We start from the raw sequence: 23410 nt of genomic DNA on the forward strand, positions 1-23410 counted from the left end.
TTATAGATACATTTAAAACATTGTATAACTGGAAGAGATAACCTTTAAATTTATGTTTTTTAAGGTTCCAGTAAAAAGATTATTTTGAAACGGAAATAGTAAACTGGAGAGTCAGACTTTGGTGATGAGTGTGAGGTTAAATAATATGACCAAGAATTAAGACATATTCCTCAAAATAGAGAATTTTTTTAAACTGTTCATCCATCTACAATTTTAACATTTTCGATAATCTCTTTTCTAGGCATTTTTTCTAGCATATATGTGGTTTTCTGGCCCTAATATCAGTTGAGGTATTAAAAAATATTCTTTGGTTCTATGAATGTGACATCTCACCATATGTTTGTTTTTATGTCAAAGTACTTAAGAAGACATATAAGACTTAAGAGTTTGCTTCAACCTATCATGATGTAAATACAGAATAAAACTCAAGAACTTTTAAAAACCAGCAAGGAAAACCACTATGTTTAGGGTAAGGAAAGGGAATAAGAACTAGAAGCAGTATGTTTACAAAGCTAATCAAAGACATATGAATACACAGGACCAGAGGACTGTGAGTTTATTTAATAAATCTTACATAGTACTTTTATATGCCAGTTGCAGTCCTCAACTCTTTTTAAATATTAACTCGATTTATCCTCACAGTACCTGCTGTTATTGTCTCCTTTTTACAAATTAGGGAACAAGGAACAAAAAAGTTGAAGTGACTTTCCCAAAGTCACACAGCTAGTGAGTGTCAGGATTTAAACCAAAGTAGTACCCTGCAAGTACCATACTCTTAACCACCATGCTATGCAGCTTACTCAATAGAAGTACTAAAATAAGGTCAAAATTAAGAAACCAACTGTGTACACAAGGTAGCATTTAATGATGAAAGAGCCTAGGCTTTGGGAGACAGATAGACCCAATTAGTCATATAGTTTTAGTTGAGTCTGAACTTTCTCAACCTCACATTCTTCATCTGCAAAAAATTTAGTGAGGAATACCTAATTCAGAGGATTAGCGATAACATGTGCTGACACAGTACTAACACATAGTAGTCACTCAATATATGTCAACAATCATTACTTTCACTATAATTACCTAAAGAGACTTCCAAAGATGAAATTTGAACAAAGATCAGGCCACAAAAATAAGGTGTACAAGTTCATCAAAGCAGGAGAAATCCTCAGCTTTCTGTCTCTTTTTATGAAAGACTCTTACAGAGCCTTCTAACGGATGAGGCCTGAGATAGACCAGGAGGCATACAGAAAGTCAGATGGCCATCTAATTCATAATAACATCACCATGTTGTACCAAGACTCTTTTTAACAGCATACGTCAACTTCCTCTCCACTATGACCAGTGTCATTCCTATAGACACCAAGTCAGGATTTAAGTGGTGATTGAATGCCTAAGGGTAGTGTAGGGTATTCATTCATTAACAAATATTTATTCCTAAGGCACTAGGCACTCATGAGGATATAGCAGTGAATAAGACAAACATAATTCCTGTCCTTGTAGAGGCCTTTTTAGCAATGTAAAAGATAATATGGATGGAGCAGAAAATTAGTATATGGAAGTTATTTATGGGCTTGAGCTTGGAATTTGACAGTAAAGTGATTTCTGCAAGAAACAGAAATGTAGTTTCATATCCTTGGAAATAATTAAACATCTATAGGTAATAGAATTGTGATACTTTTATTTGAATATGTTATGTAAAGTATCACTATATTGAAAGTATATAAAATATCTATATCTCTTAAATTGGTAAAATAGCCAATCAGTATTCTTACTTTAGTTATTAGCATTCTGTCAGACTTGTACAGTAATGATTAGTTACCCTTTATTATACTTTTGGCATGCTTCCCATGTTTAATTTCATTGTAGGGAAGGAACACATAGTTAAGGAAATTGCAAAGAGGAGGAAAAGTTAAAATAGGGAAAATAATGACATAGATTCAAAACTGACTTGAATTTATTATTATAATAAGACTATTGCAAGTAGAATGAAAAAGAATTATTTTTAAATTTGCATTTGAAATATTTTGTGCTCAGCCTGACAACTTTGAACTTGGAATTTTTCGTTTTCTTTGGGTTAAAACTTATTTTCATAACAGCACAGGGAAAAGTAACACATTGAAACAAATACATAAAAATAAATTCTAATATCTTTTAAGAAAACACTAAAATTACCCATCAAATATATTGAGTATCTTAAATAATTTATAGTCGTAAATAATTTTCCCTGTAAGGTTGTAATATTACTTATATTGTCTCCTTCTAGAATATAATTTTAGCCTCTGCTCAAAGACATTGTATTTAAAAATGTATGTGAAAGTGGCCAAGTTAAATACAGACTTTGTTACATGCTAAACTATGGAGTAAAGTGTCATTAGAAAGAGCAGGACTACGGACGGCTCCCCTATATTCGAGCATTACCCAGTTCCCAGATCCCTGCTGTGTAGTTGTTCCACTCGCCAAGAAGCCTGTTAAAGAGCCCCCAAGAGCATGTGTACAGCCCTCCATGTTAATAGTTAATTGGTGAGGATGGCAAGATGAGAGGACAGCCGAACATGTGGTCTCTCAGACTCAAGCCGTAGACAGACCTTTAGTTATAATAACAGCAGCTGCTCACGTTCTCACAACTCAACTGTTCAAAACTGTTGTCGAATGAAGGTTGCTGCAGATTGGGAAAAAATAAGGTGAGGGGGAGGTTACATCTAAGAAAAATAACTAAAACCCTACCTTGAAACTCTTACTACATATTATTTAAGTATGAGAATATTACTTCAACTTTTTAAAACTTAAGCACAAACTTCTATATTCAAGGCTATTGTATTTCAGATACATAGAACACTGTTGCTTTTTTCCTGTTTACTGTTAGAAATGTTGGTGCACTGCTCGAAACTTTTTAATGAGACTTTTTGCGAAGTGACACCTTTGAAGCAGTTACAGTAAGATACTGTTTGATTTCCCTATCTAGCAAGATATGAGACTGTTAATTTTTTTGGTTTTATAAATGGAAACTAGCTTCCTATAGTGAAATTTGTTATCCACCTCCAAATTATAGGACATTTTGTGCTTTTAAGTTAATTTTATTTTCAATTCCCAGTGACAGTTGTGTGCTTGAAGAAAATGATGACATATAACATTTATTCTTTTTGGAAATAAAAATTTAGTTTTATGCTTTATTATGATTTCCTTGGTAAGGTGAAAGGAAAATAAGTTTGCCTTACCTTATACATTTTATTTACACGATCCATGACAGGTTGTTGGTGATTCGTTTTTAGTGATCAAAAGCACTTTTACTGGAAACTGTCAGGAAGTAAAGTATGGGAGAACTTAAAATTGTGATTCGAATGGGAGGTGTAAATGTTTTTCTTTGGCTTTCTCACAACTTTTATTTCAGGAAAAAAATGTACTTTTTATTATTGCTAACTTACTCGAACTGTTATAATCTACTTTTTAAAGGAATTTTTATATATAAACAACAACCTAATAAATTTCTCCTTAACTGTCCTAATGCAGGGATGAAAACTTCTTTGACATTACTCATGGTAAAATATTAAATGACATTTTCTCATTCTAGAATAATTCTCAATATCGCCAGCATTTTTAATGTATAGAACATTAGTTTATAAACTATTCAAACTTTCTTTTATTCAGAGCAGATTTCAGAGTTGAAAGTGTCTCAGAACATATTTTGATTGGTCATTATCAGCATTTGCTCCATTAATAGCCTTACTCAGTTTTTATCCTATAACCAATGTTTTCCAACAATTTGATCTGTGGATTCCCCTCCCCCCCCCCCCACCTATCTCTTTGGAGAATACCATCACCACTATGTTAGTTTATATCAAGGAAAATTCATTTTCTGAAGAAAAGCAGGAAGAAAATGCCTTGTTTTAACCTCTCTTGAAAATCGAAGGTTTTATATATATATTTCAGTGTGTTATTTTATCTATTTTATTTTATTTTATTTTTTCTTTCATAGTTTATTGCCAAGTTGGATTCCATATAACACCCAGCGCTCATCCCAACAAGTCCCCTCCTCCATGCCCATCACCCACTTTCCCTTCTCCCCTCCTCCATCAGCCCTCAGTTTGTTCTCGGTATTCAAAAGTCTCTCATGGTTTGCCTTCCTCCCTCTCCCCAACTATTTTTCCCCTTCTCCTCCCTCATGGTCCTCCATTAAATCTCTCCTAATCCTCCTATAAATTAATATTTTATAACATTAAAATATTAAAGCTTTGAACACACTGAAATGAATGACTGTTTCAAAGTAGAGAAAGAAATTCAGAACAAGCCTATTCACATCCATAAACTTTTGTGTTCATGCTGAGTATCTTAGCAGCTAAACTCTAAGTCAAGTAATGGACTGCTTAGAACTAACCACTAATATGGGATTATGAAATGTGGACTCCAGTGGTCTTGTGAATTTCTCTCAGTGTGAAATCTTTTATTCTTAAAACAAGAACTAAAAATAATTGCATGGTGAAGGAACAACAGACTTTTATGAGTTTACAACTATAAAATTTTGGAAAATATTTTTAATGTAATTGTTGATAAGAACATCATTATAGGAAAGCATAACATCACCTCTGTCGCATAACTTAATCTATTTTAAGTGCTCTTTTTAAATGCACTTTATTAAGGAGAAAATTTAAGGATGAAAATAGAGATTAGATTTAATCTCTCGATCATAACTATCAATTTTTCATGAGTTCCTTTTATTTTTTTAGAGCTTCTCAACTACTAAGAGGTAGATTGTAAGAAATTAACATGTTTAAAAGTATAAAAAGAAGCAATTTTAAAAAGTCAGCTGAATCATATTAAACCTATTTTAATGTTATGCCATATGTGTTAAATTGTAGTCTTTGAAAATTTAGTAACTTCATTTGAGTCTGGTGCACTGTAAACAGAGTTTTTTATTCTTTGTAGTAACAAATAACAGAGAAATAGGTGTTTCAACTTTGCTACCATAGGCTGCTTATAAAAATCTATAAATTCTTATAGCTCTAGTATTTTTTCTTCTGTTTTACATTGCCTCTTCTGGTATCATTCACTTTTTAAATCAAATCTTAGCTTGTATGCATTATACATATGTATTTAATTTACTTTCTTGATCAAACATGTTTGAAGCTTTTTACATAAATAAACTCCAAATTACCTATAAGTTTCTGTCTAGATAGAGCATTAGTAGCAAAATACATAACATTTTATCTTAATGTAAATATGCATATTAAATAAAAGCAGTATATTTTAAATGGTCAATAAGATAAATGTGCATCTTTAAAGGAAAAAATTGCCACATAGAACCCTTATGTTATACTTAATCTAACCAAAGCATATTCAGCAAGCCATAAAAAGAAAGTTAATTTTAATTAAAAAAATGTCTTTTTGTTGTTCTAAAATAACTTTGTGAGGTTATACTTCATATGGTGATTCATGCTGTACTTACTTGTGGCGATGGTGTTTGTTAAAGCACTATTTAGAGCCAAAATTTTTAAATATATCAATGATAGAAATAGTGAAACGTCTCATCACAGTATGGAGATTGAGTCATCTGTTTGGGCATATGGAATCTTTGGCTGTAGACTGCAGTCTTTATAATGCCCAGTGTCCAGGCATGGACACAACTGTTCTGGGAAGAGAAGCAGAGAGGGACCTCTGTGTTCAGTCCACTTGAACATGGTAGAAGAAAAAAGGGGAGAGGATCTTTAATATTAATTATTTTTATTATAAACTATCTTTGACTTGATCACTTTTATATACAGAAAATAAGTACAGCTATATGTAATTTGCAATTATTTTATAAATAAAATTACTAAGTTTTTAATCTTTGGTGTTGCAAGCTGTCTGAAAAATACCTGTGAGAAAATGTAAGTTTTGAATTATTCCTATTTATATACTTTGATACATACTTTCCCTTAAAGAAAGATTACTGTCTTTAAAAAATAAGATGATACTTATTTCTTAACACTGAGATGACATATGCTTGTAACTAATTATAATCTAAGGCTCTTTAAATACCAGGTCATATATTATATCCTAATATTATGTTTTAGCCCTTTGCTATTAATTACATTATTATTACTATATAAAGAGTTTCTACTTCTTTAATGTTTGCGCACCCTATGTAGTTAATCTTTAATGTTGAGGAGGACAAGGGGAGAGATTAAATTAGTCTTGTAACCTCTTTCTCTTCCAGGCTGATGATGGAAAATAAAAGCTCTTAGCCACAAAATGTAACACTTAGAATTAATATTTAATTAGACTAGCAAATTGTACACTGTGGCTGAAAGCTTCCAAAGAGTTGTGAGTGCCACAATTGACCTACAGGTTTAATAATAACTCACTTCTAGAAGCAAGTGCCAGTTCAGCATAGTAGAGCCACTGTAAGAAAGTCCTGAGAGATTAAAATCAGCAAACCAAATGGCAGGCAGGGATTCCTGGGATGGAGCCTTCTGGAAAGCTGGGAGCTGGAATAGCTTTTAAGCCAGGATTCAGATGAGAACAGTGGGTGAAAAAGCTGATCCCTCCTGTTCTGGGAGCTTCTGGTTGTAGGCCAAAATCTTAGAACAGATTTTTACTAAATGTTTTTGCTGCAGCTATTAACTTACATTGAAAACCAAATATTGAATAATTTTTCTGTAAAATTTAACAAATTTTTTGTGTAAACATTAGTTCTTAATTTCTTACATATTAGTACATAATATCTGTAAACTCAGATCATTAGATTATCAGATAGGTTTGGCGCTGTACATCTACGCTGTTTTGCTGTGACATGCTGTTTCCTTGTTCCCTGTATAGTTGATTTATATGGTTCATTTCTATATCATTTCATTACGGGACATTATGCAGAACCTGAGAAAGAGATTGTGAAGTCTCTACCCAAGAAATGTTTTTCTTCAAGAAGGTACATACACCAACAAATATAAATGAAAGGCATTCTTAATTTTTAAAGGCCCTATATTATAAAAAGCAATGCTACATTTGCTTATGCTTATGATGCAATTAAATTACAAGATAAATAATTGGACCCCCTGGTGAAACATTGGATCCTTATATCTCTGAGAAATTAATCTGGTGAAAAATAGGAGACCATGAATTTGAAAATGTGCAAATATAGAACAGCCAACTAAAGAAGGAACACCTTACATAATTTGTTGGTTTTATCTGAAATAATTAAAGAAAAGCTGTCATTAGTTAAAAATTCAAGCAGATGAGAACCTTGCCAGCAGAGGGAGTAGTCCTGTCTGCCGTCAGGTTCCCATCATTTTCCCACCTGCCTCAGCTTTTTTCCCAGCCAGTCTCCCATCTGGACCTGGCTCTGTCAGCCTGTTCCTGATGACAGGCTATAATTTTATACTCAATATGGGATTATTCTAAGCTGATTTTAAACTTTAGTATCTTTAACCTACCACTGGATCACAAACATCAGCTGGATGCTCCGTTTGATATTTGGATGTTAGCAATTGTTTTTCCATGCAAGCAATGATCTTTTGGACATCTGTGAATTCCATCTTAAGGGTTTCAAGTATAAAGTAGTAAGCGACAAATTTTTGGTATGGAAGGAACCCATTAAACATTTTTAAACAACAAATAAGAATTTCTATATGAATTTTTTCTTTAATATGAAACTAGATGATATATAGTTTCAAATTATTTTTCATATAGAAAAAATACCTAAAATTAATTTTGAATATTATGCTATTGTTCAGTTTGGTCTATTCATTACAATATTTTGTTTACCTCATTTATAAGTTTTCAAAATATGTAAGTTTTTTTAGTGTTTTATAGAATAACCTATTGAAAAAGAAAACTGATGTAAATAAGTGTTCTGCAAAGCATGTACTATTTGAGGCCAGTGTAAATGTAAAGAATATTTCTGAAAATAACATCATGTGTTGTTAAAAAAATTTCATGCCAAAATTTAGAATACTAAATATTCAATCAAATGGAAATCACCAAAAGATGTGGCTCCATTGCTTAATCCTAGTAAAAGTGACAATTTAGCAATTTATTCTGCCCTACAGGTTAAGTATATTTACCATTAGCTCCTTTGTGGATATGTTTTTAAAGCATTAGCAAAAGGAACCAAAATATGTTTGTTTTATGATTTCCCATATCAGTATTGTTGCTACCAAAAGAGTGTTATAGTTAAAATTTTTTAAATTTACCAAAGTTCCACTGTATTTTAAAATTCATTGTGTGACGTTAAATAAAAGTTCACTATTAAATCTGGAAAGAATTAATCTAATGCCTTTAATAAGGCATTATTACAATTATAAATATTTATTAGTATAATTATATTTGGTAAAATTATATTCTTTCTTAAACTCAAAAAATTATGAACAGAATGATTTTTCCCACTATAAAATATTTTAAATAGATAAAATTTTAATGTACAGAAGTAACTGACAATTCTGAGGAAGATAGGGGAAGGTTTGTAAAAAGTTACAGTATAAACAATTTTATTATTTCATGGTCTCAATTTCTATAGAAGGTAGAAGTTGATAAGCATAGAAAAACAAACAGCTCATTAAACATCTATAGATTTATCCTTTTATCCACATTTGTTTTTTTTTTATTATATTACGAAGAAGTGTCATAAGTTCTAGTATGGTTGTGTTTCCATGCATATCATTTTTCAGAAAAATGTTATAACTTGAGTTGTTAAGTAGTGTACTTGCTTTTCTTGGGATTCTCCTCCCCCTCCCCCCCTCAACACACACACACATTATGTCACATAATACGTTCAATCAAAGTAACTTAAATATTTCTTTAACTTTTCAGTATTAACTTAATAGTTCTTTTGCACTGTTGTAATCCCAAATCTGATGTGTGTGCCATACTCAAATGGGGGCTCTACCCTCTATATTGTCTTTTTGCTGTCTCTCTTATTTGAGTAGCTCAAGAACTTATTCTTCTTATTTGAGGCATTGCATAAATGCTTTATGTCAACTGATTTATTCTTTTCAAGCTTCTTAATAATTAATTGATTGCTCAATTACATTTTAATTCTCTTGTTAAAAATCTTTCCTGGGAGTATATTTTGTGTTAGTACAAACTGTATCTTTTACATTGTTGAGATAATTAGGTCAAAGAAAGTAGGAAAACATTCAGGGTTTGAGGTATTCTGATTGTTACTTGGTTACTCTAACTAGGTATCTCAACTATTTTTATTAGAAAATGGAAGGAGCTTTATATGGCAGTAGTTGAATTTTTATCTCTTAAAGTTCATAGTTTTCACTTAATGAGCTTTGAATTGGAAGGGAGCATCAAATTAATCTTCCTTTATTTAAAATCCATTTAATGGATTTGGCATATCCTAATAAAGAGGTTACCATTCTATAAAAGAAAACAGGAAACATCCTATGAAACCAAGCAAGAAACAATCAAAGGAAAAACTGAAATTTTCTGTGAAATTAAAATTGGAGTAAAAAGGTAGTCAGCTGGACAATCTGATTTGCCTTTTTTTATTTGCAACACCATCTGACATGATTTAAATTTAAATAATTAATTAAAAAATTCCACTGCAACAGAAAGTTTTAAGAACCTTTTATGTAACTTAATACAATGCTATTTGAGACTGCCAGCAAACTTAAAACTCCTGGACACTGGCTCTCTTCTCTTCTGGCTTCCCTCCTAGTCATGTCTTGGCTACTGTCCAGAGCTGACAACTTTCACCCAAGAGTGAAGGGAGATTTGTCTAGTATAAGGAGGATTTTTGAGCCATCCTAGATTTTCACATTCAGATGGGCAAGGAGGAAGGGTGACAGTATCATTGTACATGCTTGGGTGATGTCATTGTGCCGTGCATGAATATAACTGTTAATTTACTCCTACTGGTAAGTCCTGAATGTCCTTTAGTCAAATGTTCCTTATTAGAAACTGTAATGTAACAACTTCAAGGTTAACACAAAAATTACTCAAATTTATGTCTAAGTAATTGACGCACAAATACCTTCACTTCTCCATTTCCAACTACATATACTGCAGACCAAAGAGGTTTCACATGTTGGCTAATAACATAAAAACACTTAGAATCTCTTCAAATGAGATTGTGGAAGTTCCAGTTTCAAGGCCTCTGCTCAGATCATTATGCTAAAGTTTTCTGAACACCATGAGTTATATTATAACAATTTACTGTCCATAGTATATTCTTCCTAAAGTGAGTTGTGATTATTATGTTTTTGAGGTTTTCTAAAGCTGTTAATTTCAGATTCTTTTTAAGTAAAGTTACCTACCTTTATCTAAAAGACCACTTAGTATTAACATTATGATTTGAAAGACAAGAGTGGTTTTAAGATATGATCATATCTCACATATTGATACCATACTCCTTATGAATATACCATACTCCCTATGAATCTCAGAGCTACAAAAGTAACCTGTAATAGTATTTTAACTTTTTAAAAATTATGTACATTTGCATGCCCAAATATCTTTTATGCTTTGTTCATAACTGGAAGACTGAATGAGTTTATAATTAAGATAGAGATTATCTCAGTGAGAAATTTAGATGTTATTCTTATAATTTCCAGTGCTACTTATTCTATGTTTTTTTTCATTATCTGTACAACTTTCTCCCTCCAGTTTGCCACATTACATAAACTATTTTCCAAAACTGCTGTGCAGAAAGCAATAGGGTCACTGTTAAATATAACTTATATTGTGGTAATGATTAAAACTTTCTTCTTGCTGTAATACTTCATGAAAGCTTTTATAATAGGATTTAGTTTGTAGTTAATAGCTGTAGTATAAATGTACAGAACTTAGAAACCTAAGAAATGAAGTGTATAAGTGAGTTTCTGAGATTTCTAAATCCAGGATGTATACATCTTTTATTCTGGAATTCATTAGTTTTCCTCTGCAAAGTGGACAGCTGATTTTTTTTTATCTCCCATAAATTACCTTAAAAAGACCTATAATGTTGAAAAATACTACAGGATGTTAAGTGACTTATTAGTAAATTTTAGGGTTAAATTGAAGAAAGAAACCCTCTTTAAAATAAATCTCTTGTTGTCCATTTAAATATACAGGACCTTGCTTATAGAAAGCCAGAAGAGTAATTCCATCCTTAAACCTTACGATTTCTATAATTAAAGTAATTGAGAAAGCTCTAGTTTATATCACTAAAATTCCAAATAGTTGAGTTCTAACAAAAACTGATTCTTATCATTTTAGATGCAGATATTTAGATACAAAGGCTTAGTCTTGTATTTATAGATAAAAGGAAATCTGACCTTTTGATTAAGAAATATTGTCAGTAGCCTTTATAAGTGCTTGTTCATCTGAGGGTCCATGACAGGAGTACTCTTCCCAGTTGAGTTTATCCTAAAAATGAAATGATAAGAGCCTGCTGGTTGTTATCTAAGATTCTTCTTAATGGGAGAACCACATGGTTATTCTTCATCTCCCACTTGTTCTCACCCTCTACAACCAACCCAGCCACACCCCACCCCCACCCCAACATTGTTCAGTACTCAGCACAATGAATCATTTTCAAGTTGACTCATTGTGAACTGTCTCCCAGCTGTTGGAATGTCTGGCAGACATTTTTGTTTGGGTGAAGAATAACTGGCTGAAACCCAACCTGGATGAGTTTGATATAATAGTCTTTGGCTAAAGAAATATTGAGAGGAACTTGTTTATGGCCTCTGAAGCCCCTGTTATTCCTGGAGTAGGACCATCCCCTGTGGCATAGAACAGAAAGTGAGGAATCAATCTGGATTATTTTCTCACCATTGAATGAAAAATTGCCTTGGAAAAAAATGGGCATTTTCAAATTATGTTTGTTTTTCTGTACTTGGTACCCACGTGATTGAGAGTATTAAAGCCAATTAAGGATAATTATTTTTACTGGTTCTTTTTAAGAACACTGATTCAAAGACTAAAACATTCTTTATACAACACACATCTCTACTTACAGAGGAGTTTCAAATGCTCTGCTAGGTGTGAGTTAACCAGTCATTTCAGCACAAGGTTTAGTGACAGAAGCTACTATGTATTTCTGATAGAGTCAAGTAACATTGACCAGCTTTCTTTTATTTTTCATTCTTCTGCAGTCATTACAAGGGAACCGAAGAAACAGAGGAATACCAGGAAACTCAGTAGTCAATCATGTTTTCAGAAAGTGAACATATTTCATTGTGTTTGGACTTTCCTTTAACAGGGGACATAGCATCAGACTGAAATTTTCTTGACTGTTTTATATTTCCCATCCTTTTCTAAAGATTATTTTTAAACAAGTAGACATTACCATGTGTAAAATGGGAGTTCAAAATTATAAAATTTTACAAACAGCAAATTTTTCAAATCATCTAGAGCTTCAGTACAAATTTTTTTTCTAAGATGTTATAGGCTTATGAAATGTGTATTAACCTACCACCATGATAGAGGCTAAAAGGAATCCCAAATTTAACAATTCAAGAGAATCTATAGGGTATTTAATGATTATATTTTTGATGATTTTTTTATAGCCATGAAATTCTGGGTATTTTAGAATGTTTACTACTTAAAATGTGACTTTTTTTTTACAGTATATTATTTAGCAATATTTTTGGTTCATGTCCAGTTGTATTAGAAAGGAAAAGGTAGGCAACTAGTCTAGTGCTAGTCATCAACCATCTTTTCTTTGCCTTTATTATTATCCCAGAGCCAAATAGCAGCATCTGGAAGGAGAGAACAGAAGACTCCAGAGGTAGCCATGCTATAACCTCTTAGCTAGACCCTTCCATGTTTCTAAAATGCTACAGAGGACCTCAGCTGTTACAGGGCTGGGACGTGGTCAGAGATGATAGTAGGACCTTACCTTACACATTATACTGTAATATCTACTGCCTCTGAATCCTGATGTCTATGAGATTTTCCAATGGGCAATGGGCAAAGTAATTTTAAATAGTGTATGAGGATAAAGGTAGGCTTGCCCCTTAAGACAGAAGAAAAATAATTTATGTTCTCTATCAAAACTAAGATATGTCTCCTGTACTCTTCCAAATAGAAAAGCATACCTACATAGGCTGGAATTTTCTATTAAGTGCATATTTTCATACAGTTTTCAGCATGTGGCAGTTTTAACTTTTAACATATTTCTCTACACTGATAGTTTATCTCCTCTGCAATTTTGTCATTGAGATGGCATAATGGCACTGAATAGATATTATATTTTTAAGCATAACATGAGTGTTTTGTTTTCTTGTTTTACAGAATAAAGCAATTATTGCTCGTGTTACAAACTTGTCAGATACCGTAGTTGGTCTGGAATCATTTATTGGTTCTGAGAGAGAAACCAACCCTTTATATAAGGATTATCATGGTAAGCATGATCTTTATAATGAGAAGAGAATATCCTGGTTGCCTCTAGGGTACCTGAAAGCATTGTATCCAGTCATAATGTCTACTGTCAAGTAGCATGAATTTTGTTTTATAATACATCTATTAAATGTTTTCCATTCCTGACCATTCTTTCATGGCAGCTGGTCACCAAACTACGTTAAGACTACAGACTATGAGGGTGCTTGTGTGACTCAGTCAGTTAAGCTGACTTTGTCTCAGGTCATGATCTCACAATTCATGAGTTCAAGCCCTACATCGGGCTCTCTGCTGTCACCATGGAGCCTGCTTCAGATCCTCTGTCCCCCTCTCTCTTTGTGTCTCTCCCCCACTTGCATTTTCCTTCTGTCTCTCTCAAAATAAATAAATGAACAACATCAAAAAAAAAGACTGTAGACTATGATAACTGTTTGAAAGGAATTAAACCCAAGTACTAAGGCATGGCTCAGTCAGATATAAATTCTGTTGTCCTAATGGCTTATGCTTGTCATAAAATCAGTTGTACTTAATCAGCCATGTTTGAAATAAATATATTAATTCTAATAATAACAGCCTATATAGTGGCTTGTGCTTTATAAAGCCTAGCTATATGATAAATAAAATTCATACTGTATTATATTTCACTGTTTTTTTTTCTTGTTTTTATGTTTGTTTATTTTTAAGAACGAGAGAGAGTGCTTGAGCAGAGAGGTGCAGGGAGAGAATCCCAAGCAGCCTCTGCACTGTTAGTCATCCAGGCACCCCATACTTTATATTTTTAAAGCCCTAATCACATTTTCAGAAAGTGAACACCTTTGATTATATTTGCACTTTGCTCATTTTGTTGGGTTATGAGCAAAGTTTATAATATTGCCATACCCTAGTATAAGCACAAGTCAATTAATGAGACTTTTACTTATTTCTTTGAAGTTTCTTTTTTTTTTTTTTTAAGAGAGAGAGAGTATGTATATGTGCACATGAACTAGGAAAGAGCAGAAGAAATGGAGAGAAAATCCCAAGCAGGCTCCAAGCCCAGCACAGATCCCAACACAGGGCTCAGTCTTACAACCATAAGATCATGACCTGAACCTAAATCAAGAGTCAGATGCTCAGTGGACAGAGCCACCTAGGCACCCCTTATTTGAAGTTTTTAGTAGTATTTTGGTAATTTGATTAATTTGGATATTTTTAAAATAAAGGTTCTTCAACAGAGTCATTGACATAGGAAAAGTTTAATAGTTTTGCATATCTTAGCTTTAAATTAAATATAGAGTATGGTGAATGATATATTTTTACCTATTTACTTATGCTGAATAAATAGTAATTATTGCTGTTACTATTGTGGATCTACTGTACCTACATGGAAACCTTTAAAGACTGAATAGCTTACTTGAAGCCACTAGAAGATTATATAAGATTGTGATTGCGGACTATGGTGATTCCTAGAGTTGACAATAAAAGGTACTTTTATATGGTATATGACAATATAAGGTACTTTATATGATAACTGCCAGTGCTTTGTAGAATCAGCATACAATCTTTTAAAATATAATAAAATACCTAAATCTAACAATCAAGTATTATTTAAAGACTAGAAAGTATAAACTATGAACAAAAATCTACACTAAATGATTTGCCTCATGATTAACTTACATCAAGTATGCTATATGCTCAGATGAACCCTATATATAATTATTTAATATACTGTTGTCACTATTATAGGAAGAGGACTATTAAGATTAAACTATTTTTTTTTATTGAGCTGTTGACATACAACATTGTACTAGTTGATAGATGTAGGTATTGTGAAATGATTACCACAGTTAAATTTAATTAACATACATCACCTCCCATAGTTTACAATATTTTTTTTTCCTAGTAATGAGGAGAACTTTTAAGATCTATTCTCTTGGGGCACCTGGGTGGCTCAATCGGTTAAGCATCCGACTTCGGCTCAGGTCATGATCTCATGGTTCGTGGGTTTGAGCCCTGCGTCGGACTCTGTGCTGACAGCTAGCTCAGAGCCTGGAGCCTGCTTCAGATTCTGTATCTCCCTCTCTGACCCTCCCCTGCTCACGCTCTCTCTTTCTCTCTCAGAAATAAATAAAACATTAAAAAAAAAAAGATCTACTCTCTTAGTTACTTTCAAATATACAATATAGTGCTGTTAAGCATAGCCACCATGCTGTACATTACATCCCTAGGACTTATTTGTCTTATAACTGGATAAACTATTTTTCATTTTTTATTATTATCCCTTCTCCTTTAAGACAACCTAAGTTAATTATTACCTTAATAAATTATATCTGAGTATCATTTGTAAGTATTATGACCCAATAAATTTAGTAAAATTGTATTTTATATTCGAGGACAGTCATTTGATTAAAACATTTTGAGTGTGAAAGCCTATGATTTTTTTGTGTGTGTTAAAATCTCTGGATTAATAAATGATTACCAGCAGATTCACGAGTGGTTTTGAGAAGTAGCATTTCTGTTAATATGAAGAGTCTGATAAACCATAGTTATTCATTGTGGGAGGCCTTCTAATTTAATAACTAAACAAGTACATAGCAAATTAAAATGCGGAATGTACTAGTGAAAGTCTGGTGTGCTTATTTCTAACATATTTTATGAAGTAGCTCTGTCTGAGATCTTTTTAATTTGTATCTAATAGCTGTCTTCATAACACTTGTAGCATTTTTTTAAGTTTAATGAATTAAATCAGATAGTTCAGTGAATTGTTTTTGACCATTAGAAAAGTTAAGCATTTAGAAAGTTAAGCACCTGGGGGTTTAACCCTTTTAAGCTAAAACAAATACATACATCACTAAGCATTCAGACACATACAAAACTGTCTACTAGAGAACAGTTCTTTAAATAAGATGTGTCTAATTTGCTCAGATTTGGATTTGCCTTCTTCCCCCATAGATCTTTAAGGATCTATGTCTTTAGGATGATGATTTTTAAATATGGGCTGAATCAGGCAGAGAGATGGACTGAAGAATCTTCCATGTCTTCATCTGTGGCAAATGACCCCGAGTTTAGTCAGAAACTGCATTAAGCTGCACAAAAGCCATCCAGTGCCCTTGTCAGAAAAAATTAGCAAGTGTTTCTACTGACAAGAGGCCAGAGCTCACGGTTTACCTAGCACTGTTACAAAGCTTCTAACAGCTACATAAAGGGCTAACATGCCACAGAAATGAGTATCTTGGGATGGCATAGGGGTTAATGTTTGATCCTAGAGAGTGTGCTCTGAAATGTAGTTTTCTTCCATGGTTTGCTCAAGTCATTAATAAGGTACAAAATGAAATACTTTTCACTAGTGCTTCACTGGTTATCAGTAACCCATGAGCCTTGTTTTGCTGGCTGCTTACTGGTGCATTTAATAAAATAAAGATCACTCGGTGGTGCCGTGGGCAGCATGCAAGGTGATAGCCATATTTGCTTACTGTAAATACAAGAGAAAATCACACACAAACCGGCAGTAGTTTTGACAAGTATTAAGATCCCTCTTTACATCTGTACTTCTCTACCAAAGTGCAATTAGTTTTCCTCGCACAAGGATTTCTGTTTATCTTATTCTGCTTGATTACTTGAGTATAATCACACCATTTGCTTCATTGCTCCTGGTAGTAAGCTCCAGTTTTAAAAGGGGAGGATGCTTGTGTGTAAATTTACAGGATTCTGCTGTAAGACTCTTTAATTTATGCATCTAAGACAGTGTTTTTAAATTTTTGTTCTTTTAATTTTCTTTTCACAAGGTCTGATTCATATTCGGCAAATTCCTCGGCTTAATAACTTGATTTATGATGTATCTGATGTCAAAGACTTAGCTTTTAAATTAAAAAGGAAGCTATTCACCATTGAGGTAAGAGAGAATTTTTATATTTGTTCATGGTCTTGATGTTAAATAGTGTGTGTGTGTGTGTGTGTGTGTGTGTGTGTGTGTAATTTTTTTTTACTTTAATGAAATTCTTAGAAGGTGTTTCCTGCTAATATTTTTATGTTTCCTTGGTGTAACAGAAAGTGTTTTTAGACTATCTTATTTTTTCTCTTTTAGTGGCATATCATTAGAGTATAGCAAAAATGATTTTGTTTTAAATGTGTGTTCAAAGTAAACTCCAAACTTATAAGTATGACATGCATATTTCCAAGTCTTTCAAAGCATATTTAATTAAATGTTAATGAGCTGTGCTTATTTGTGTATGGAATGTGAATGCTCCCCACAACTGTGTATGGCTAATACAAGAGGATCCTTATCTATATTCTAAAAGCATGTTTCTTTACTATTAGTGAAATCACCTTTCTGTTTCCATGCAGAACAAAACAAAGTATAATTTAATTTACACCGGCATCTTTCTGTAAGTTTTCTACAAAACTTAAAGTTTTTTTGTGACCTTTATGCAAGCAACACTGACAGAAAGTAGCAGTACAAAAGATTTATTTCACCTTAATCTTGCTAAAGAGCAAATGAACATAGCACTATTAAGCAATTAGAGTTGATATATTTATTAACGAAATAAATGCTTGGAGAGAGATGGCTTTTGGGTGATGTGATAGTTATCAGTATAGTCAGTGCAATTTTTTTTAACAAAGACATAAAACAGCCGAGCAGCCTTGACAAACCATTTTGTTTAATCTCTTTTCAAATGAAAAGCTCTTAAGCAGGCCACTTGTCTTAACTGCTTGAAACCATAAAAAGAGAGAATTGCCACCAATAAATTAGCATATTTTTAACTTCATCACCAAATGATGGTCAATGTGGCTTGGCACTGCTTTGGTGTTTGGGACTTCACCCTTAAGTGACCACTTTGGCCCTTTTTTGACCCTCTGCCCTCTTTAGCTGGCCACTTGATAAGGTAACTTAATGGTTCTCTCTCTTTTTCTCTTTCCCTTCACATTTGCAAGTAGCACTAACCTATAAATCATTGTAAGGGCCCTATCCAGTGACAAATTAATGTGCCCTCCTCCTAATTAATGGTCATCAATGTCCTTAATTATCTAATCCTATTGAGAGCAGTTAATAGTTAATCAGGCAGCCAGTTCTTCAAGCAGGTCATCTCTGCAGGAGTGTTAGAAGTTTCTCATCTGGGGATACTCCCTTCAAAAGCCACTTAAAGCCAAGAGAACGAGAGTGTAGAAATACTGATTCTTGAGCTAATTTGCTTTAGTTCTCAAAAGAAACCATTGAAATGGAACCCAACACTGTAATTGTTCAAACTTCGTTTTAGTTGTTCTGATAGAATACTGAGAAATTTGCCTTTACTTTTAAACCAACATTAAGCAACATTTTGCTTAAAAATTTTAGAGGGATAAAGTTATAGTTAGTGTCACAAGGAAAGCTTGCTTCATCATTTTCTTTTAAGTTGAATTATATTTTTAATGAAATATTTAAGTTGTTGGTTTGTTTTTTTTCCTCCATGTGACACCTTTCTCCCGAGATGAGTGTTCTGACAACCAGGTCTAAGGTATCATGTCTATCATTATACAAACTAAGCCAGCAGATTCCCTAGTGAAAAAAATACTGTACCCAGGGAAAATTTAGCACTCTAGTGTGACTCATGCTCTCTCTCCCTCTCTCTCTCTTTCTCAAACACACACACATACATATACAACACATACATGCACACACACTGTTTCTTACTTTGGGGATGAAGGATAGAAATAAAAGACTTTAATAATGTCAAGTGGGACCTGCCCTTTGATAAATTTAGGTTCTAATAGTCACTCTACACTTTACCATTGGAGCTGATGTAAGATCTTTTATAAACCACATACGTTTCTGTTCCATTTCCTCTCTTCTATTCCCAACATTCTAAACCAAGAGAACAATTAGAATTGATCACCCTATGGTTTGGAAGCAATATTTGAAACAAAACACAAGTATATGGTTGGTTTTTAAAATGTTAATATTTAATACAGCTGATCAAATCCTTTACCTTTTTGACTTATAGCCTAATCAATAAGGTATTTTTATACATAGAAATGTAGGTGAAATACATTCCAAATAATTTATTTAGTTATGCCATAAAATTCAACTTTGTGAATAGAAAAATTATGAATTAAAGAATGAAACAAACCCAATAGATGCCTATATATATGGAGGTATAATTATAACAGGATAAAATCATGTAGTTCATATGAGATTAAATGATTCAAATATAGCATTTTACCTTATAAAATGCATGCTCAAACAGGTAGATAGCAAGTTTTGGTGATATATTATAGAAATTGGAAACAAGAGGATTCCTTTATTAAGGGAAAAATTATCTATTAAGTGATATGGTTTTAATATGCATCACAAATACTCAACTAGTCTATAAAATGTAAGACTATAATATAGCAGGCATTGAATCTGTGTTTTACTTTCAGAAGGGAATCTGTGTTTTACTTTCAGAAGGTAAAGCAGAAACAAGTTGTCTGCTTCTACACAGGTAGCTTACTTACATGTTGGAATTTACCATCAGTCACATGGTCTCAAAAGTTGGCATCGTTGGAAACAAGGGCCAAAAGAAACAGGAAAATGCCCTCATCCCTATTGTAGAGTGCCCTTTGTTTGATTTATTGAATGCACATTATAAAAACTGATTTTTTTTATTTTTAATAATGGCCACCAAGGGTCTCTAACAAGTAGAGCAATTTTAGCCAGCAGTCTTAAATTTCTTTAACTAATTTGGAGAAAGTAAAAGAATATTTCTTTCTTCTTAGAATGTGTATTGGTATTATTCAGACTCAAGTAGAAGCATTTATCTAATCATAGTAAATTTTTACTAATACTTAGTATTCATCAGCAATGAAACTCTATAAATTAGCCCCTCTACAAAAACCATAGCAGAATCATATCTATAGTAATGACACTAAAATCCTGGCATGCATTCTGGATAAACAGAAGAGAAAATTTAAGGTTGGTTCGGTATGGCTTTAGGTTTAAAAAAAATAGCTTTCTAATTCTTTGAAAATTTATAATCCTCGTAAACTGTACATGATAACTCTCTAGCATATTTGATTAACCATGACCTACTACTTATTTATTGCCCTTACCACGTAACCTTTATTCAATCATAGCAAGACTTATTAAGGCTTTGTTGTATACCAGGCCTTCTACTGGCTTATTTATACTTTCTATACAGTAATTAAATATCTTATAATGAAGGGTTTTACTATGAAACTGTGTCTTTTTCGTCTTCATATCTATCCCAGAACTAAGCACAGAGTCATACACTTAGCAGGTATAAAATCTTTGCTGAAATATATGTATAGAGAATGAGTTATGGGTTTGAAAAATTGTCCAAGTCATACAGCTATAAATACTATATAAGCTCCATTGGTCAAGTGACCTATAAATACTACCTTCTCCATAAGTTCTGTAAGAAACAACTCAGTACACAGCTTCACTTCCAAGCTGAAATAACTACTTGGACTTGGTTTTGGTTTTTTTTTCAGCTTCTGTAATTTTTGCCTCTCTAATGTTGGAATTATCGTTAACCAGTTTTTCCTTTATATTAGTAATTATAATGTAATTATAATTCCTAAACTAGTAAGATTTGGTAGGATTTGAAATGTGACTTCATCTAATTTGATGACCTCATAACGGCAGCATTTTTGCTTTCATTTAATAATATTTTCTATTGTGATTTTCTATGGTTCAGCTTGATCCTATTTTAACAATCTAATTTTCTAGCATAAATAGTAATAGCATATTATTACATTAGTTATAGTCTCTATTATGGTTATTAAAATAGGGTTTATGCTTTGGTAATGGGACAGTTTTCCATCTCTGAGATTCAATGTTTGTTAATTTCAGGTCAGAAAGTATGATTACTGGGTAACACTAAAGAATACATAAGACATACACCATTCACTGCAAATTTTCAAATTAAGGATAAACAATATTTACATAGGCTTTAATTGGTCCAAATGTAGTAATTTTCATAAATAGTATATTTATGTGGGTCTTGCACACTGAATGAATATTGACAGTCCAGAAAATTGAAGTAAATTAAGACAATCTCAAGACTGTCTTTAATTTTTCCCTAATTCCAAATACAGGACTCCAGTACCTCCTCAGTCATCAAGAACTTTTTCTCACCAAAGAATTTATTAACCAGCATTTATTAGTAACAACTATTTTTGATTCACTTACTTAGAAAATTTATTCTTAAGTATTAAGACCAAAATATTATATGCCATAAGTATAAATTAACTTTATATAGTACTACAGTATACTTGATAATGATTCAGTAGAATTATTTGAAATTTTTACATATTGGAGAAACATAAACTCTTGCAAGCTACAAGAGTGTCAGTCACTTTGACAGTGCTGGACAATGTAGAGTTGCATGGTATCTTTCGTTCTGGGTTTCCTTACTTGCCAAATTTTATATCAATAGGCTTTCCAATTTTCAATGGGAAATAGAAAGGTGACTGTTTAGTATACATAGAAGTTGAGGAGGGATGGTTGACTTATTTGTCAATTAACAATTATGTCACTAAAATAAAAAATGGAAACATATATGTCTGGCTCAAGAGCATTGAGTTGTAGCATGATGAGCCATATAGTCCAATACACCTTTTCTGATAATGATGCCCTCCACAAATATTGAAATATTCAATTCCCAGATAGATTACAATTAGCAAAAGAAAATCAAAGTGTAACATAGGCATCTGTTCATATAGATCAAATCATTTGTCAAAAGCAAATTCAAATGAGCATTTTTTTAATATTTTTAACAATGGAAATGTCATTTTCTCCATGTTCACATCTCAGTATATTCATTATATTACCATCTCTGTATTTACACTTTAATTCCCAAGTAATGTAAACATACAGTAGGGTCATATAGATTTCACAGACTCTCAAGAAGTTGGTAATACTGTGCTCTTATATATCTCACATGGCATCGTGAGCCTATCAAAAGTGCATACCACCTTAAGGGGAACACAATTTTGAGACTGTCTAATCCTATTTCTTCCCACATTGGAATCTTAATTAGAAGAGATAAGGAAAAAAAAAAAATCCTTTAACTAAATTATTGTCTTGAATCTGTAGCAAAAGGTATAATCCGCAATTGGGCCAATTAGTGAACCCCATAGTTAGCTCTGCTGCAGCGAACAATTTGATTAGATCTGACACCATCCTAGTTCTCACTGTTGTTTTGCCAGGTATGATGGTCAGACTTCAAAGAGCTTGAGGCATCAGCAGGGCAAGGTTTGGAGGCCAGCTTAGGTCCGGTTGTTAATCTCTCTGCTAAAACCACAGCAGCTCTCACACAAAACAAGCTTACACGACACAATCATGCGGTATTAAAAGTTAGGGTTGAGTCATGCCAATTTGCCTTTGATTTTTTGATGATTGACCATAGATGGCTACATGACTAGACACACGCTAAAAGTATACTGATTAGGGAAGTTCCCAAAATATTTGAAGTATTTTTTTTAACTTCCTATATAAATGTTGGGAAAGTTTATCCCCTTTGATCAAACTTCCAAAGTAATAGTACTGTTTGAGGGGGGAAATGAATACCTATTACTGGCAGCCTGACTCCCAAACTTTTCACTTACCACTTCATAAAAATTAGTGTTTACATTAATAATTCCTTAAGGAGAATGTAAAAGGAAATTGTTTCTAAGTGGTAAGCTTTTTAAAAATCTATTAAGTGCATTGAAAGAAAAAACATTTTTCCCTGAGTCATTTATGTTCACTGACAATTTTTCTGAAATTTCTTTATAATTATTTTCCACTTACATGTTGAGTAAAGTGCCCTTCCAGTATGTGATTGCATAAGTGTTCTTTTCTCTGCATTCTGATTTGTTGGAATATTGCAGGAATAGTGACATGTTTCCATTCTGAGAAAAAGCCTAAGGCTGCTTTAGTATTATTCCGAATGATTGAAGCTGCCATCTTGCTGACTTTCCCTTAGGCAGCATAAGGCCTGTTTGCTTTTGTGTTCATTTCACATGCTTCCAATGAGTTGGGCTGGCAGAACATCATTGCTTCATTTGGCAAGGAAGAGTAAATTCATGTTAGGCTATTACATATCTTAAAGTTTCTCTATCGTCAACAGCACCTGAAATATTATATTTATACTTTGTTACATTAAGTGAATCCTGT

General features: G+C 32.8%; 1 protein-coding gene across 1 annotated transcript in view; it reads left to right on the forward strand.

Annotated features, from left to right (window-relative positions):
• ELP4 (elongator acetyltransferase complex subunit 4) overlaps positions 1-23410 on the forward strand; it is a 244091-nt gene that overhangs the window by 102372 nt on the left and 118309 nt on the right. Inside the window, exons 8-9 of the mRNA XM_039219336.1 lie at positions 13195-13303; positions 17061-17167. Of these exons, the coding sequence (XP_039075267.1) occupies positions 13195-13303; positions 17061-17167 (216 nt within the window). The remainder of the gene's footprint in view (positions 1-13194; positions 13304-17060; positions 17168-23410) is intronic.

The sequence above is a fragment of the Hyaena hyaena genome, unplaced genomic scaffold (assembly GCF_003009895.1).
Source record: "Hyaena hyaena isolate Hyena2069 unplaced genomic scaffold, ASM300989v1 scaffold_807, whole genome shotgun sequence".
NCBI classification, from domain to species: domain Eukaryota; kingdom Metazoa; phylum Chordata; class Mammalia; order Carnivora; family Hyaenidae; genus Hyaena; species Hyaena hyaena.